This window comes from Anarhichas minor, unplaced genomic scaffold (genome assembly GCF_050575085.1).
Source record: "Anarhichas minor isolate MPS153535 unplaced genomic scaffold, ASM5057508v1 ptg000087l, whole genome shotgun sequence".
NCBI lineage: Eukaryota > Metazoa > Chordata > Actinopteri > Perciformes > Anarhichadidae > Anarhichas > Anarhichas minor.
The window spans coordinates 3,789,589-3,807,753 of NW_027466533.1; the positions used below are offsets into that span (position 1 = coordinate 3,789,589).

The 18,165-nt window shown below is 40.9% G+C and overlaps 1 protein-coding gene across 3 annotated transcripts in view; it reads right to left on the minus strand.

The window, feature by feature from the left end:
• dpp10 (dipeptidyl peptidase like 10) overlaps positions 1 to 18,165 on the minus strand; it is a 193,181-nt gene that overhangs the window by 88,427 nt on the left and 86,589 nt on the right. For 2 of the 3 annotated variants that reach the window (XM_076081851.1, XM_076081848.1), the window contains exon 1: positions 833 to 864. The exons of the other annotated variant lie outside the window; for it this stretch is intronic. In XM_076081851.1, the coding sequence (XP_075937966.1) occupies positions 833 to 864 (32 nt within the window). Of the gene's footprint in view, positions 1 to 832; positions 865 to 18,165 lie in introns of those variants that run through there. 3 annotated transcript variants of the gene reach the window in all.

Sequence of the window (18,165 nt, forward strand, 5' to 3'; positions counted from 1 at the left end):
GGCTTTTATGCTCAGAGTCAATGTCATTTTTCGCCCTCTCATGAAGTTAATCTCCAAAGGCAGACATCGCGCAAAACAAGCCTTCTATATGTTTTCATCCTATTGATCAAGATCAGTTTCACTTATGAGCTTTCTGGTTCCGCACAAAGTGTATAGAGTAGAGCTACAGTGGTCTGGGCAAATAAAATAAATATAGCAATAAATAAAAAAACTTTTCTTTTTTATCTATTGAATTTCTGATATTAGTCCACCTGGTGAACAGGCTGCTATAAGCTCCTCAGGAGCTGTGCTGCTGAGAGGACAGCTTTGACTTTATGGAAGTCGAAGTTTGAGAAGCGCTTCTACACCACTGACGGTCTCACTTCGGATGTGAATTCCCAGTAGAACTTTTTTCCCCGTCCCTGCCTATGGTCTCTGCACTGACTCTCACCACACCGAGGCATAGGCTCAGACTTATGTTTCTGCAGGTGGGTGATCAAAACATTCGAATGCCCCACCCACACAAACCTTGGGAAATATACAGCGACAACCGACACACACAAGCGACATATTTACAGGGATTGGAGCTCAAACGTTTACAGATACACACAATGAATGAACGGAAAGTAATGACTAATGCCACCGAAATGATTTAGTAAAAAGGCTCTCGTCATATGAACATAAATCGTATGCATAAAAAAAAACACTATGATACAGCATTTAATTGTTCAACCACAGACAACAATTAGAAGCCTCATTTAATTAAACTGTAATTCTACCTGACTCTCTGGAACACATGCCATCACACTCAATCAATACAATCTATTATTCATCAGGTCAAATAGACCGCAGAAAATAATGGGATACATTTGTTGTTTGGGGCATAGCTGAGTGAACAGTGATGATAGTGCCATCAGGGTTAGTCAGAGGACATGCTATAACTGTCTTCACACTGTGAGTGGTAGTTGCAATGACTAGTAAAACAATCTTCTTCTGTAAGTATCATATGCATGATTCAAATCATGCAATTTTTTCCCACAATTTCCGTTTCTGTTCAATAATCAATGTCTGGAAGGCATTTAAATGAGGCAAGCGATTGAGGAAAACCTCCCCAGATTGCCACAAAGCAGTCCCTCGGCAATCATATGGCTTAGTTGTGATATCGGAGGCCATTTTCTATAATCACATCATCTGTCTTTAAAATGGCAAGGATTGCCTTCAAAACCGAGAGAAAACAACTCCATACCAAAAAACACATTATCACAGGAAGCCTACAACGAGAGCAGAGCGGAAGCAGCACCAAAGACAGGCTGATTCCTGCTTGATTACACTGACTGAAAATGTACCTTACAGTATATTTATAGAACCTATGCTGTGTTGTATTCATTGTATGATCAGTCTGCATTTGGCATTGCACTGTGATACTTGTTAGAGGTGTTTTTTTGACTTAGTCAGACAGTGCGTGTTTAAAGGCCCAGTGAAACTGGTTCAAAGCATCTTTATCTTCTGTACTGCGAGTATTCTTCAGTGAAACGGAATAGTGGAGCCGTGTACGGTTACAAAAGTGATTGAAATGAAATCTGACGATATGTTTCGAGTGACGCTTCTCGGTGGGGTTAGGGTCTTGTTAGGCTGGCACGCAGCGGCCGGACTTCGGAAGCAGGAGGACGGACACAGAGAGTACGTATAAACCAACCAGGTGTTTATTTCACCGACAAACACAAACATATACATGGCATACCGCTTTCAGGGACCACAGGCAGCATGTGGTCCTGGCAGCGACAGCACTAGATGTAATTATGGCAGCCTTATATAGTCTGCCACTAACGAGGACCTCCACATCACTGTAAAATAGGTGACTCTGCCCCTTACTCTACAACACAGTCCCCTAATCTACAACAAATACAATAAAATACAGGCCTAACATTCTAAGGTCAATTATCTATATGATCTCTATGGTGGTAAGACATCACCATAGAGATCATATCCGGCCCGAATAGAGGATTCAATTTGCCTACAACCCCTCTAGTAATTACCACATGGTACCTTCCCGGAACTATAAAATGGTGCTCTTGTACCCTGGGGACTCTTTTAGGACGAACACCCTGGAGAGGAGACACAGCAGAGGTAAGTGCTTTGAACATGCAGGTTATTTTGACAGCACTATTAATATATTCAATCTATTTTAGTTAAAGATAACTAAACCACTAATATGTTTGTGTCTACAGGCCCGACCTTCAATAATTACTCCTGAGACCAGATCAGAACTGTATAATAAACATTCAACTCTGTGTGAGTCTCTTATTGTCTCAAACAGTCCACAAATGCCTGCAATGGAGAGGGTCTTTGTCACAAATCACAGGTCTCACGGTGCCTTTTTGTGAAATCGAATCTTTGTTGCATGACTTCTCTTCCATTTGAAAGCCATGAAGGTAACGCTTTATAATAACAATCATTATTAATAGTAAATTGATAGTTAGTAAAATAACCATTCACTAAAGTTTTATTATCAACAACCAATTAAACAATAAATAATAAGTTTTTAGCAATCATAAGCATTGTTGTTTAACCAGTTTATTGTTGCACACATGACACTTTATCAAATATATTAAGTATTTGTTCTTGACTTTGTTTGCAAACTAAATATTAGGATGACTGTTATAAAGTTGCAGCTGCTGATTGTAATACTTTGTTGAATGGTTGATAGATAGTTAATAAAGCATCTTTAAACATTATTAGATGGATAGTTATGTTGTCACTGGTTATCAATTGGTTTCTGGTTCATCAATCTGTCATGTTTATGTTTACATTTCTTAAGGTTTCCAAATGTGTATCATTAACGCATACGATAAACTGATAGTTAATATTTCACTAGAGCCGACTGTGGCTCACAAGATCGGTGGTTCGATCCCCGACTCCTCCAGTCCAAGTCAATGTGTCGTTGAGCAACATAATCTATTTAATAACATAATGCTACTAATTATGAAACATGATTCATTATCATTTCATTGTTTGTTAACGGTAAAATGGCTATTAACTAAAGTTGAATTAACTACCAATTAACCATGTATTAATGGTGGTTGTTAGAACACAGTCAATTAGGCATGTGCAGACGTAGACGTTTGTCATTTTAATGTAAAAAATACGTCATATTTCTAATATCTCTCAGCGCCTACTCATCCCCTACACTCCCCTGTACTTATTGTGCTCATTGCTTCCTCAGAGGGAGAGACTGAGAATGATGACTTTTTGTAAAATTAGAATGCTAATGCTGCCTTTCAGATGTTTGATTAAGACCCCTGCCATCTTCATCAAACTCCAGCTAATAAGCTTATTCCCCACTGGCTTTCTGTGCGTGTGTGTTTAGTGCGCAGACGTACATGCAACGGGCCCGCTGTCGAAAGTGTCGGGCTATTTATAGAGTCGTCGCCTGGACTCTGACCTTGGAGAGAGTGTGACAAATGACAAGCAGCATTTCGGCAGAAGCCAAAGCCGTTTAAACAATGGCAGTGGGTCGCCGAGGGAAAACAAATAAATAATGCCATCTGTACTGGCTTATTTTTGTTTACCCATGAAATACCATTTCTCAATGCCTCGTGAATCATTGACAGCAACAGCCAAAGCCACGCTGGGGTCGTGAGGCTTAACATCTGAAATTGATCCACTGGCTAATAGGAAACGGCAGGCTTAGCTACATGTTGTCAGCGAATTGTATTTAGCATTATCAGCCTTGCCCTGAAGGACACAGCCATTGGCCTTTGGTCCATGTGGGATAATTCTCAATTAGTCACTGTCCCAGCCATATTGGTTTCAGATACACTAGGTTGTTGACTCACACAGCGTGGCAATGGTATCACCGTATATTAATATGAACACTGACATTAGAATTAGCAACGGAAACACAGCATTGGGAAACCAGGGACTGTGCTCCGAAAAGGTATTTTGCTGCACATTATTGAACTCTCAATGGAGAGGTGAAGTGGTATCAAACTCAAGGCTTCATGACACAGTCCCCAAACCAAATGGGTGACGTCACGATGACCAAGTCCACTTCTTGTATACAGTCTCTGGTTGCACTCTTATTCTATTTCTGTGTGCAGCACAAAAACACCTCTGCATCACTGTTTATGCAGTAAAGTTATTAGAGGATGAAAAGATACACTTTGCTCTATTAGATACACTGTAGCCCAGCACGCCTTCCTCTGGGACATGCATGTAACAGTCATATTAAAAAGTGATGCAAAGAGGTGTCTCTGCATTTTAAACAATTGCTCCCGAACCATCAGTCAGTGTGACCCCGAGCAGACTCAGCCTTCGCCCGTGTTAAGCCGATGCCGGGGAAATAAGAGAGAGAAGCAGTGGAAATAGAACTGACCTTCAAACAAACAGAGTTAAAAATACAGAGGGCGAAATGGTCGAGGCAGAGTTAAGCCTATTCAGCTCAGGCAATTCAAACTCGCCATTGTTTTTTTTCTAAAGCTTTAAAAAAGTCTAGATATTTGATTCTCGTCAATAGTCTGGAAAGGTGTGCTGATTATCGGGGCTGTGGCAGAAAAAGAGATGCCAAGCATTCAGTGTGCGAGGCCAACAATCCCTCATCATTCACCCATTCATACACATTCATACACTGATGGCAGGGGCTACCATGCAAGTTGCCACCTGCCTATCAGGACTAACTAACATTCATACGGGTAAGTGCCTAGTTGTGTTTTCTTTACCAATGATGTAAACCTAAATTGGGTTTATCTGTATTTACAGTTGCTTGATGTTGAGGTCCTTTTTATTTAAACCAGTCAGTCAGAGAATAGTCAAATTTAGTTATTACTGGTGTACTTGACATTATTCAATAATACTCAAATAACCATGGCATTTAGAGGTGTCATATTTAAATTGATAACAGCTAGCATGCTGTGATTTTAAACGGTATTTTCACTGACCTGATCTCCCAGAAATATGCAAACTCGTGACACAACGCAGTCTCACACCAATGCGTACAAATAATACAGCTTGGTCAGTGGCACTGACTACCCTCTGACCCTGTTAGTTTGCCAAAGCTGCTTATGCTAACGTTAGCTTTAGCCTCTTGGAGAGACTGCGTAGACCAGAATTCGCAGCCTGTACTCACAGGAAATGTGTGAACCGGTGACAGAGAACAGTCTCTCACATCAATGCGTACAAATACGTAGTACAGCTCGTTCAGTGGCACAAAGCTACGTAGCCCTCTAACATCAATAACATATCCTCAAAACGGTTCATGTGACTGGCAACAATAACAACTCACGTGACAACGTTTCATCTTTACTTATAGTTTCGCACAGCGTTTGTTGCCTAAACTTAACCAAGTTGGTTTTTTGCATTAATTTGTTTCCTGCGGTGGCGGCACATCATTTTAACACATGTAGTGCTCTTTTTAAGGTCACCGGAGCCAGATTCTTCTTTTTATTTGTTTGGCCAACTCATACTAAGGTTGATAATCGACAGCTGAGTAAATGAACCTGTGACAGTTGTCTTTATAGCCTGTGTAATTAACTAGCTCACACTTTCACTTACTATACCTTGTTGAGATTATTATGTAAATTATAATTAAATCTGGTGGCTTTCTAGTGGAAAGATGATTCATAACTTAGCAATAAGGTAGACGATACTGTATACAATATAAGGTACAGCTGTGCCTTTTACTTTATAATTAAAATACCTCTGTAGTGTATGCCAATAAAAACGTTAGGGATATTCCATTTCATTTCCCCATGCTGTAGATATTTACATGATAGGTGACAGGACCGTCGGTACTTTACATGTTCAACACAAGACACAGTGGAGCCTTAATGTAAATGTCAGTTGTTGAAGTGTCTGTCGTAGCAGTTTACATGATGGGAGCTGACTTCTATTATGTATTCTGTTTGGGATAATTATGTGGCAGAAATGATGCAAACGTAACGCAAATGAAAGAGGTCATTCTGTAATCAGTTTGACATGTTTATTTGAACAGTTGAACAAAGCACCGTTAGCTGTAAGCCACCAGCTCTGACGTCGCCATTTTGAGAGCTGTGTGGAGGCAATCCCTCCATCATAGATATACTCTGAATGTGGTATTTTAAATACAGGATTAGTCCAGAATTGGGCACAGGCTCTGAGATTTATATTACATTTTTACATCCTCTGAATTTCGCCTAAAGACATTTTAATATTTTTTCTTGTATTAAGGTTTGCTAATTCTAATGCTAGCCTCATTGAAGTCACTGATGCTCACAAAGTGAGTAATGCCTGCTTTTATAAGACAAACAAAGGCCCGAAGAGGGTTTAATGAGATGTATTCATGTGTTTTAGATCATTATAGTGGATGCATTTAAGCTCAAACCATGTGAGGGGCATAGGGCAATAAAAGAAATTCCATTAATCAGCCTTTACTTTGAATTTTCTCTGCACATTTAAATTTTTATTATTATTTATTATTTTATTATTATTTATTATATCATTTACATGGTGGGCGCCATAGCCTTTGTCCGTCCCCTGCAGTCGAATCTCTGATTTGAACGCAATTAGACACAGTTGACTACATTCCTTGGCAAATTAGACTCCAGGCGTTGGATAAGATTGTAGCCATTTCCTCCCAATTCAAAAACAAATCTCATTTATCTCGAGAAATAAAAACTGAAAGGAGAACCTGACATCAGCACAGCATTAGGAACAGAGGCTCATCGACATGGGGCTGAATGTGTCTGTGTGAAGACAGGAAATTGTCTCTCTGTGTGTGGTTGAAAAGTGGAGCTCTGTTTTTTTTTTTTACACCTATAGAGTGACATTGGAGGATTCGGCGGGCACTGAGCTATAAAATTGCTAGTTGAGAGGGCATTAGTGGGGGTGGAGAGGTGGAGAGGGAAGGAGGCTGGTTAACGGGGGAACTCTTGAGTGGACCCGACCCGGGTAGAGTTTTGACAACACATTCTATATACTAAATAACAAGATAGATTGTTCTTCATTGCTTTCCAAAGAGACCCATTTGAGCGTTTTCTCATCTGATGGCCAAGATGTCAGTGTTTATCAGTATCATAGCCTTTCCTAAAATGACTCGTGAGCAGTTTATGATTTAGATATTGGGATTTCTGGCTTCCACCAGGGCTGCTAGATCATAGCAAAAATCATAATCACGATTGTTTTGGTCAATATTGAGGTCAAGATTATTTAACAAGATGACTCATTGACTTTGAAAACATCATCACCTAAAAAATAAAAGGATGTCGCAACATTTTCAAGTTAAATGTATTAATCAAGTGCACTTTGAAAGCAAAATTAAGAGATTTATGAAGAACATTGTGTTCTTGAAAACAAATGTGTGCTCTATACACTGTTTTGGATACTTCTGCTGTAAAAACTTGTGCAGTTCTTCCCACAGAGCCCCAGATGTGGTTTGCAGAGCTCGCACAGAGCTGCAGAGATGCAACCACCTTATTAACTCCAGGCACAGGAGTTCCTCATCATCATCCAACTCATCCAATTCTAATTGTGTTGGGACAATATATGGGACTTTTGAATCACATCAATCAAACAACTCAAAGACCACCTGACAAAGGATTTGAAAACCGCGGGTCCAAATCAAAAAGAAATGTCTTACTGCTTGCAATTCTCCACAGTACTATGGATGCCTGCACAAGAGGTGCCCGCACCAGCTCGTATAGAATGCATAGGCGAAACAGCTGCAGGGGTATAAATCAGATATAAAGCGCCACCTTCACCCCGGGCCTTTCCAAGCAGATCTAGAGCCGATCGTTGTGCACCACAATGGCCAAGCAGTGACATAGAGACTTCCTATGAAAGGATCCTCCCACAGCAGCCGTCTCTGACCCGCAGAGCTAGGCAACCGTACACCGCTGTAAAGGACTGGATTTATAGCACAAGACAAATGAGCGTCATTGCTGAATGGACTGTGGCAGAATAATCATTTTATGTTGATTATCTTGTTTTCGTAATCGTTGTAAGCCAAAATCCTAGTAGAAGGAAATAAGTCTGTGCAAGCCGAAAGGCATCGGTCTCACTGTGATGAGTTTTGACCTCTTCAGCAGTTTGTTATTTGTCATGCCTTTGGTTAAGGTCTGGTTCAGTAACGGCGACTACAGATTGTCTACATAGTCTGCATTGCACAAGCAGCTGCAGCCCTCCATCAGTGTCTACAAAGGATGTGTTCAGGCACTGTATTGAATGTAGTTCCAAGGGCCTTTTGGCAGCACTCAGAGCCAATACACAATCACAGTAATTTGTATCAAAAAATAGGAAATAGACTTGAAGTGTAAAAACACTCCGTTAGTCGGCACAAACACCAACAGGCAGAATGCCTCGTGTCAAGGTAGCGAAATATGACAGCATTTTACTTTATATAACACATAATATGTCCTAAGGTCTGTAGAAATAAACCAAATTCATTGTACAGTTTCTTTGTAAAAGCAAAGCTCCAGAGTGCTAGGAAGTTAAGACTAGTGTGTTGAAGGTGCTCTTTAGTAGTGAAGGAAGAGTGCTTTGGGCCTTTCTTGTTTGAATTCATGGTACAGTGTATTGACACAATGACAGCCCAGCAGCAGCAGAATGTGACTCTCAAGGTGAGATATTAACAGGAGACCGACAAGAGAGAACAAGTTAAATACTTTCACATGGAATTATTCCTGTACTTAGTAATTGTGCTGGTACCATGGTGAGAGTCGAAGTCCAGCAGTATACCACACACACACACACACACACACACACACACACACACACACACACAGCTGGGCCAGAAGCACAACTTTGTGGAGGGAAATCTGACGCATAAAAATGGACATTTAGAACACTGCAAACTATTTCTTATCTAACTAAGTTGCTGACATAGATATAGCTTTGCACGTGATAGAAATTGTGTGATGCATGCGATTGACGGTTGAGATGTAGTGCGTCATGCGTTATAATTAAAGCAAACACAGTTATACACTGTATGTATCATGGCTCAAGTATAGATTAGTCGTAAGGGAACACAATTTTGTGGGAGAAGGGGTCGTAAGAAATTGTGCCGATGGTTAATAGCCCCGATTAGTTTTAATCAACTTAACATTCCATTTTTTATGAAGTAGAAGGGCCCTTCGTTTGTATCTTTTTTGTTGGTTATGACAGCATACTTACCTGCTCAGAAACTGCTGAGATGTAGCAACGATGCAACGACAAAGCTTGATTTGGCAAAAAGAACGTCAGCAGTCAGACTATCAGACGGGTATAAAGGCAAAATGAGTATGATTTGTCTGTTGCTGTTTGTAACCACAAAATTGGCCCCTCCTCCCTCGGCACGATGAGGGTTCGGCTGTTTGCCAGCGAGTGAAAGCCAACCCCAGATTCATTTTTCTTTGGAAATGTTAATAAGCTTTCTCTGCTTTATGTTTTGCCTCACTATATTTGCCTTTTTTCGGGCTGTTTCCGGCATTTTTGTAGCTTCCACTTGAATGTGACGCCCAGAAAGGTCCCAAACACAATAACAAAATACAGGCAGAGGGCAGGGTCTCTGCCGATACAGACTTCTATGTCGTCCTTCTCATTGTGCCATTAGTTATCTACTTGTGCACACAACTAGGGCAAGTAAGTTATCAAAGCTGAACCATGCAGTTCATCTTTAATTTTATATTTTGCTACATTCTCTACCAAATACATTTGGCTAACCTAGACTAGCTAAACTTGGTTGTAGCCTGTCTTACTTGTTTTTTGATGATCCCAGATCTCGCTGATTATTTTTAGTACATTTAGTTCCCCCATACTTTAATGAACATTTATTAACCATACTATATTCACATTTGAATTATTTAAACTGTAAACCTGCTCTGTTTATGGAATGGTTATTTGCTGTAATCTTGAAGGTATTTGTCGGGAAACTTTGCTGCCAGTGTTTTTACCGTCTTTTTTTCCCCAGTCTAAATAAATGTGGTGGTCTATCTATCTATAGAGTGCTATCAATATCACTGCCCTTCCCGATGAGCCTTTGATTATCTACCCCGGGGAGAGGAATCGATCCGCCTGCTCTGAGTGCTTACTATAAGTCCTAGTGCAGAAAACCGTGTTTGCCAGAAACACTCCTGCACTTCATCTGAGCTGAGCTGATGAACTAGTGATGAGTAAAGGCCTGGCAGGGGCCGCCATGTCAATATTAACGAGAGCAATATTAATGGAATGAACTGAAAATATATATCTCTGTAATATTGGGGAGAAACTGTGCCAATGGCATATAGTAAGTAGTATTAAATATGTAACTATCTTACTGACAAGTTGATCAGATTTACTTAATGTGCATCTGTACACGCTGGCATAAATAGTCCATGCTGTTTTCCACTCTATGATGGGGTCACCAGATCAGAATGACTTTGTGTTTGCTTGTTTGTTTTTTGATATAGAAATGTACAAACAATCAGTCATATTATTTCAATTACAAAGAAAGAAAGAAATAACATGATCAGAAGGTAAAATGAATAACAATAGTGTGGCTTTCTGTGCTGCTCGTGTAATGACAAATTCTATATGTACATGTGTGTGTATGTGATATGTATGTATATGTATGTGTATATATAAATAGATGCCATGTTTGAACATATACATATTAATGTTTAAAAAAAATTGAAACAATATTAGAAACTTCTGTTTACAATGGGGAGAAAATTGAAAGATATCCAAAATATATATATTTCTCTGAGGCATATGTTATTTTCACCAAAACTGGCAGATTTAAGTTACATATGATTCATCAGTGAATTTTGGGCCAATGGGAGGTCACAGTGAGCCTCAGGGGAGGAGTCAACAGCTATCTCAGTCAAGTCTGATTGACTTGCATTGATGGGAGCTCTGACTGTTCGTGGCCCCCTGGTCACTGTATCGAAGCACTAACACCAACAATCCTTTTATAATTCTATTCAACTTGCTGAGACGATTCAGGGAATACCTCATATAGCACTGTGAGCCGAGGCAGTGTCCATTCATCTTCCTCCATAATATGGAGCTCTTCAGTCATATGAATATTGATCAATATTCATTATTTGTATTACTATGTATTACTATGTTTTAGGGAGGTTTATGTTATTTGTAACATGCTATATGGATATAAGGTTTTGAACATGTGACCAGTCATGAAACATGAGGACCGCCTTAGTATACTTTACAAATGAATAAATGTTGTATATCACAGCATTTTCATCACGTTAACAGTCCCAGTTGTAGTGAAGGGGAGGAGAAAACACTCACAGTTGCATCCATATCCATATATCTTGGTTAAAATATGACCTCGCATTTCAAATTGAGATTATCCAGAAGGCGAGGATAGAAATCTTAACTTTACTTTGTTCATTTATTTTAGGCATTTATTCTGGAATCAAACCTGACAATGGAGACAATAAATATGCATATAAGCTTTATGGTTACCACATGTCAATGCACAAAAGAGAGGGCAACAATAGAAATCTTGTTTAGGGTCACCAAAGTCCTAGTCCGACTGTACAAACATCTGCCAAAGGAAACATATATCGCTGGCTCTAGATTGCATCATGAGGCAAATGTTTGAAAAGCTCAACAAGGACGGGAAACTGCACAGAGAAAGCTCGTGTTTACCAAGCTGTGTGTGCTTTGTAGCACAGAATAAACAAGGAAGGAACATGTTGCGTCAGAGCGTGTGTCTCTGAACATTTGTTGTTGTAATTCTTCTTTTCATTCCTATTGTTGTTCAAGAGACAATTGTGTGGTTTACTGTGAGCCGAGAATGGTCCATATACCCAGCATTAGAATTTAGATGGAGCAGCCAGGGCAAATGTATGGAATCCTACAAAGAGCTGATGATGTTGCTGTAGAAAGTTGCCTGAAGCAACATGAACAAAAAACATTTTTAAAGCCAGTTTGGGAAGAACATTCTGAGGGAACATTAACACAGAGACAACAACTAGTTGGAGTGGAAGGATTCTCTGTGTCCATGTTGTCTTTCAATATTAGTCATTTTCTTGAGAACTGTTAATCCATACGTCTTTACACTGAGTAGGTGTATTTCTGGGGACCTAAGCAAGTGCAATGTTGAGTGGGCGCTTTTGAGACATAGAGGATGTATGTATTAGTAGTGCATGAGACCAGAGATCTATGGACATATTTTTCATTCATTTTCTCAACAACCGTTTAGCCGAACAACTTCACACCAGTCAGGTGTGTCGCTCAGGACTCAAGGACACGTAGGATAGAGGGTGGAGTTATTTGGATGAGCGGTTCTTGAGAAAGCTGCAAGCAGCAATACCGGAGACCAAGCAATCGGCATATCTCAAACAGACACCACTAGTTCACTCCAAATATCAAAAGAAATGTCCACAGAAAAAGGTGGTTACCAGGCTGCAACCTACAGGTCTGAAAAGTGAAACCAATGCGGAAGTGCCTTAAGCTTGCATTCTTTCTAATGGCCATCAGGGGGCGACCCCTCTGGTTGCAAAAATAAGTCAGATTGTATAGAAGTCTATGAGAAAATGACTACTTCTCTCTTGATTTATTACCTCAGTAAACATTGTAAACATGAGTTTATGATCTCAATCTCTAGTTTCAAGTCTTCTTCAATACAGCATGATGATCATTTCGTAAATTATGGTCCATTTAGAGTCAAATAGACCATAAAGCAGGGGATGCTTTAGGGCGGGGCTACACGGTGACATGTTACTACTACAGCGTTGTCCAGTCCGGGTGTTGTACACGTTTTCATCTTAGAACTTTAACGGCAGCCGATCCGAGCTGACATAGTGCAAGGTAAGGGTAAACCCTGGACAGGTCGCCAGACTAGTTCACGCTCCCATGCACACCTTAGAGTCAACAATTAACAACTTCTTTTTGCAAAAAACAAGATGGCAACTGACAAAATGTCAAACCCGAGGCTCCAAACCGCAGACCACAAACCAATGGCTGACCCCACGGTGACTACATCCACTTCTTATACAGTCTACGTTGGTTACTCCTGAACCCATCTGAGTGGATTAATAAGGTACCCATGTGTGTTCCACACACACACACACACACACACACACACACACACACACACTGTGACTGTTCCTTCTTCCTAATTCCTGCTATCCCAGGTTTGACTGCAGTCTGTCCCCTGTCTGTGCCACAGCTGGTGACTCAAACTTTGTAATTGCCTTTTAATCCTTTTGAGGAAAGAACACGTGTCAGCGTCGGTTAATTCGGTGCACCACTCGCCTCAGGATACAGAGAGCTTATGACATGAAGGTCACAAGTGTGGATCGCCACTCTGGCTGGGACATTTTGGACAGAAACGTCAATGTGTAAGAGGCGCACTGTCCCCTGCTCCAATAACTGTGTGCCAGGTGCCTCTAAACAAAGCCTAATCAGGGGGCAGGAGGAGCTCTAACCGCTGGATTAAATCTGAGAGTGAAAAAGCAAGTATGAAAGTCAACCAAAATGAAATGAACGCCAATCTAAATCCAAACCACAGATGAGAAATGTCAACACAAAACTCATTTCATATGTCTAGTAAGCAGGAATAAATGTTTCCTGTACCTCTGAATTGTGTAAGCACATTTGTGATATTTTCTAAATGTGCTTCTCTGTGAACTATACCTCAGAGAGAGGTGAGCGCGGACGTGGGCTGAACATTCATTTGGATGACCTTTTACCACATTCACACTAAATATTCTAATCGACTGCTACAGTATTTACAGCAGCTTTTTCCCTTTCTCTCTTTCTTTCCCTTCCCTGAAGGAATTTCCTGCAAAGTGGCACAGAACTGAACACAAAGAAAGAAAATAAACACACTATTATCAGCATTTAACATGCCGTTATGGAAAGCTGTCCTCACCAGGAGAACATCAACATGTTCATTTTTGACTACTTTCTCACAACCAGTCTCCCTCTACCTGAAAGAAATGTGTTTTGCTTGATGTTACTGCTCTTGTGCTTCTCTTACATGTTTTGACCTTCGCGGTGCAGACGTTGACTGAAGAAGGCTGTTTCCACATCGATCTGCTGAGGGAGGAACGTTTCTCCGTACTCAACTTAGATCTCAGTGTGTGACATCACAACCGACTTCGAAGTCTATCGTGGTTTAATACACGTGAGATGTGGAAACGTCAAGCCTGCAACGCTTATGCTGTACACTGAGAATGGATTTCCTTTTTTTGTGAAGTAGGTATTTTCTTAATCATGAATTCTGGATTGTTCAATGGTAGACAAGGACTACTGTAGATGTTCTTTTGAAATATATCTAGGTAACATTTTTGTAGAAACAAATAATCTGGCGAGATACAGATTATGGGAACGGCAAATAAACTACGGTTACAGTTCGGCAACTAAACAACTTAGTTAAGGTAAAGATTGTAATTATGGTTAAAAAAAAACAAAGTAGGTTTGTGACAAGGTGCAAACTCATATTTTTGTACTGTTAACTAAAAATACCTTAAAGCGTCAATCAATGTATTTATGTACATCAAGACCAATGCGTTTAGTTTTCACATTGTGTTTCTGCTGCCCTCATTTTATTTTGCAAGTTTAAGCATAGCAGAGTAGTTAAGAAAATGTTCATATGAGTTGTTTTTGGTACATTATTAACTTTGTGTTGATATAGCTACAAGAATATGTGTGTATCTAAGTCTTTCAGTGCTTCACACTCCCATCTCCATATGACCAGCTGATTAAATGTCAGTTATAAGTTGTCATGCGGAGCACAGCTTTGAGGTGGTATGGCCCTATACTCTGCCTCCTAGTTGGCCCTGTCTCCTGAAATATACGTACCCTTTCTATGAAACTGCATTGTGAATTACATTTCAAGGGAAACATATTTTGTGTCGGATTACCTTGTTTTTTGACGTACCATAAATACGTTTATAATGATGGTGCACAGGAAGGTGATCAGGGTGGAGGATCGGTAAAACAACAGTACTGTTAGTGTCCCGTATAAAACTAAAAGTCAACATTCACTGATTTATATTTACGTCCGTAGCCAAACCATGATGTTTCACTAAAACTAACCAAGTAGTTTTGTTTTGTTTCAATTGACATGGTTTAAAACTGTTTAAAACATAATGGATAAGTTGTTAGATAACGTAAATGTGTGGGAGACTGGGTTACACAGGGAGGTTAACAATTGTCATGCGGTGGCCTCTAGGGGCCACACTGACTATGACGGAAGCAAAGGAAGTCATGTGGCCTAGGATAAAGACTGACAAAGTCTGCGAAGGGGTGAGGTCAGGGTGGACGGATGGGTAACACCAACACAGGACCTTTACTCAGGAAACGTCTATAAGGTTTCTAAACATGAACGTAGCTGCTGTTTGCTCATTTTGCCCCGTCTGAAGCATTATAAAGTTAGTGATAACAACTGAAAATGGCCATTTTAAAGGGCTGATAACATTCAAAGCGGTACGACTCTAACCGATCTTCACCGTAGCACCTCTTCTTCTCACTTTACTTTGTCCTCCACATCATCATCCCCTTCCACCTGATCATTAACACCTTTGTACATTGCTGCTTTCCCACCTGTCCTCTCTTTAGCTTCTCTCCTCTGTATTTCTTTCTGTTAATTCTCCTCCTCCTGTTTCTCTTCTCATCTTTCTCCATCTCTAATCATTCACAACTCCTTCTCTGTCTATCCCCATGCTTCTCCCTTTCTCCCCCTCTATCTCTGATGCCACTGTAAAAGAGCAGCAGCAATGTCCTGGACATTTCCTCCATTAGGGTGAATTACAGCTTTGCGGGCCAGAGGATCACAGCGTGTGAAAGCGCTCCTCTTACTCACAATAAGGTAGGCATCCATTTCTCCTAACGCTTTCCCTTTTGTCCCCGAGCACACAGGCAACACAACAGCTCCATTACCAAAGTGAGGCAGGACACTCCGGCTGACCGGGCGGTGAGTGTATCCACCCTCGCTGACTGCGTGGAGCCGGGGCCGGTCCACGGGGTCACGCAGAGAGGTCGACCCCTGGCTCAGCTGGCATTATGTCTGCCGTTACAGGGGGCGGGGACACAGCTTCAAACCAGCCAATGTCAAACGAGTCTGTTTGTTCTCAGGTTTTTCTTCCAGTGGAAGTAAAGAGGGATCGGCCACGCTGTATAGTTTCACTGTCAAGAGTGCTCCGGGGCTCAGAGTTGCCTCTTAAAGTATATCACAAGGGAACAGGGAAAGTCTGGTCTGTGGTGTCACATCAACAATAATCTTCCACCTATTTCTAAGGCTTTTTATCACTATCAGGGTTCGCTATAAAAAAGGCCTTCCATTCATTTTCTAGCATCACTTTATGCTGTGTGCCTGGAGAGGTCTATCACGGGACTGACACATAAACACTAGAGAGAAAACCATTTAGACTTTCCAATCCACCTGACAGGCCTTGCCTTGGGACCGTGGGAGGACACCTGACAACCCACGCAGAGATGAGGAGACATTTTGAACACAGTCAGGCTCCATTTGGTGAACTCAAACTCAGAACCTTCAGACTGTGAGCCGACAGCGCTACTAACCGCTGCGCCACCGAGATGCTATTAGTCCTAATGAATTGCATACGATTTAGTCGTTACAGTGCTTTGGTGTATCACGAGCCAACAGCCAACATATCAATGGCTCTGGTTCTTATGAGCTCTTCTGCTTGATTGTGACCCCGTCCAACAGGTGGTTGAGGCAACCCATTACCCACATTGCAACTCAAACACCAACAGTTTGGTCTTAATACCACTTTCCCACAGTAGCACTACTCGAGCACCTGCAAACCAACTCGTTCTCATTCCCAACTCGTCAAATGCCAGTTGTCTGTATGAGACGCGGCTTTCAGCTGACTCCAGTGTAAACCATCCGCGTCATTATTAGACCAGCAGAGAAGGTGATGTATTTTCAAATAGGATGGACGGTCAAACAAACACTAACTCTCACCAGGAGACTGCTGTTCATGTCCTGTGTGAAACCAAATCAATGTTGACTTATTTTACCTTATTTTGTTACGTAACTTCCAAACTTTACTAACACCAGTTGCACAAGTGTAGTTATTTCACCTAACAGACGTACTTATCTTAACCCAAACCAGGATCTAAACCTACCCAAGTACTCTAGTTATCCGAAACTAACCCTGTAGATTTGTTGTGTTAGTCAACCTAAAAATTAAGTAAACCTACGTTTCAAGTTTATTTCAAAAAGACACTACGCAAGTAAGGAGCTGAAGCTCGGGCCCTGAAGTAAGAGCATAGCTGCCAGTTCTACCACAAACCTCACACATTTCTCCAATATGTCAGACCACCGCTTTTTTTATGAGCTGTCATATTTGACACCCTCAGAATTAAGATGAATTTTGTCACAGAATCTTTCTTGGCTAACCTAATCAAGTCATAGATCTTGAATGCAAACATAAAATATCCTCCAGTTTTCAAATTGGTTATCCTGAAAAAGAAAAATCTAATAAATCCATTTAAAGATCCCTGTAAAAATGGATGTCCAGATTAATGCAGCACAAACACAATAATCTGTTAAATGTTGTCATGTTGAGAGGGTTCTAAAAACATGTTGACCCATCCTGTGTTTTACTGGTAGCTCCAATGAACACCGGTGTCTGTACAAAACCAAGAACAAGTCAGATATCTAACAGACAGAAATACTAGAAACCGTGGAGCAGCAGAGTTACGGATTCTGTTCCTTGCAGTTCACCATCAATGTTATATGTTCAGCAAGATCCCTTTTTCTTGCTACACTGACTGAACCACAAACTAAAAAATAAAGCTTTCAACAACAAACTGTCCATGCAGACACTAAAGGCTCAGTTTCCCCCTCCACCTATTATTTAAAGATCCCTCAGTGTTTCCCTCTTTCGTAATTCCCCTCAGCATAATCCTCAGAGCAAGAGGCTGTATACTGGCTGTGGGTTGACACAGCCCCGGGACAGTATAGCTGCTCTCACCCCCTGATGCTCACAGGCCTGACGCCGGCCTGCTGCACGAAGCTTACGCAATAACTTTGACTGACCGCCCAGCATGGAGTGATCGAACAATTTACTGCAGCCATTTTTAGTCCCTCTTTGTCATCTTTAAATATATGAAATTGACCCTTTAGACATTAAAAACGATGTCTTCTTGGCGTCCTGCAGCTGTTTTGCACTCAACACATTAGATTATTGAATCCAAAGTCACACAAAGAAGAGCAGCATCAAAACAATCAGGATGTGCAGCAACAGCAGGCTC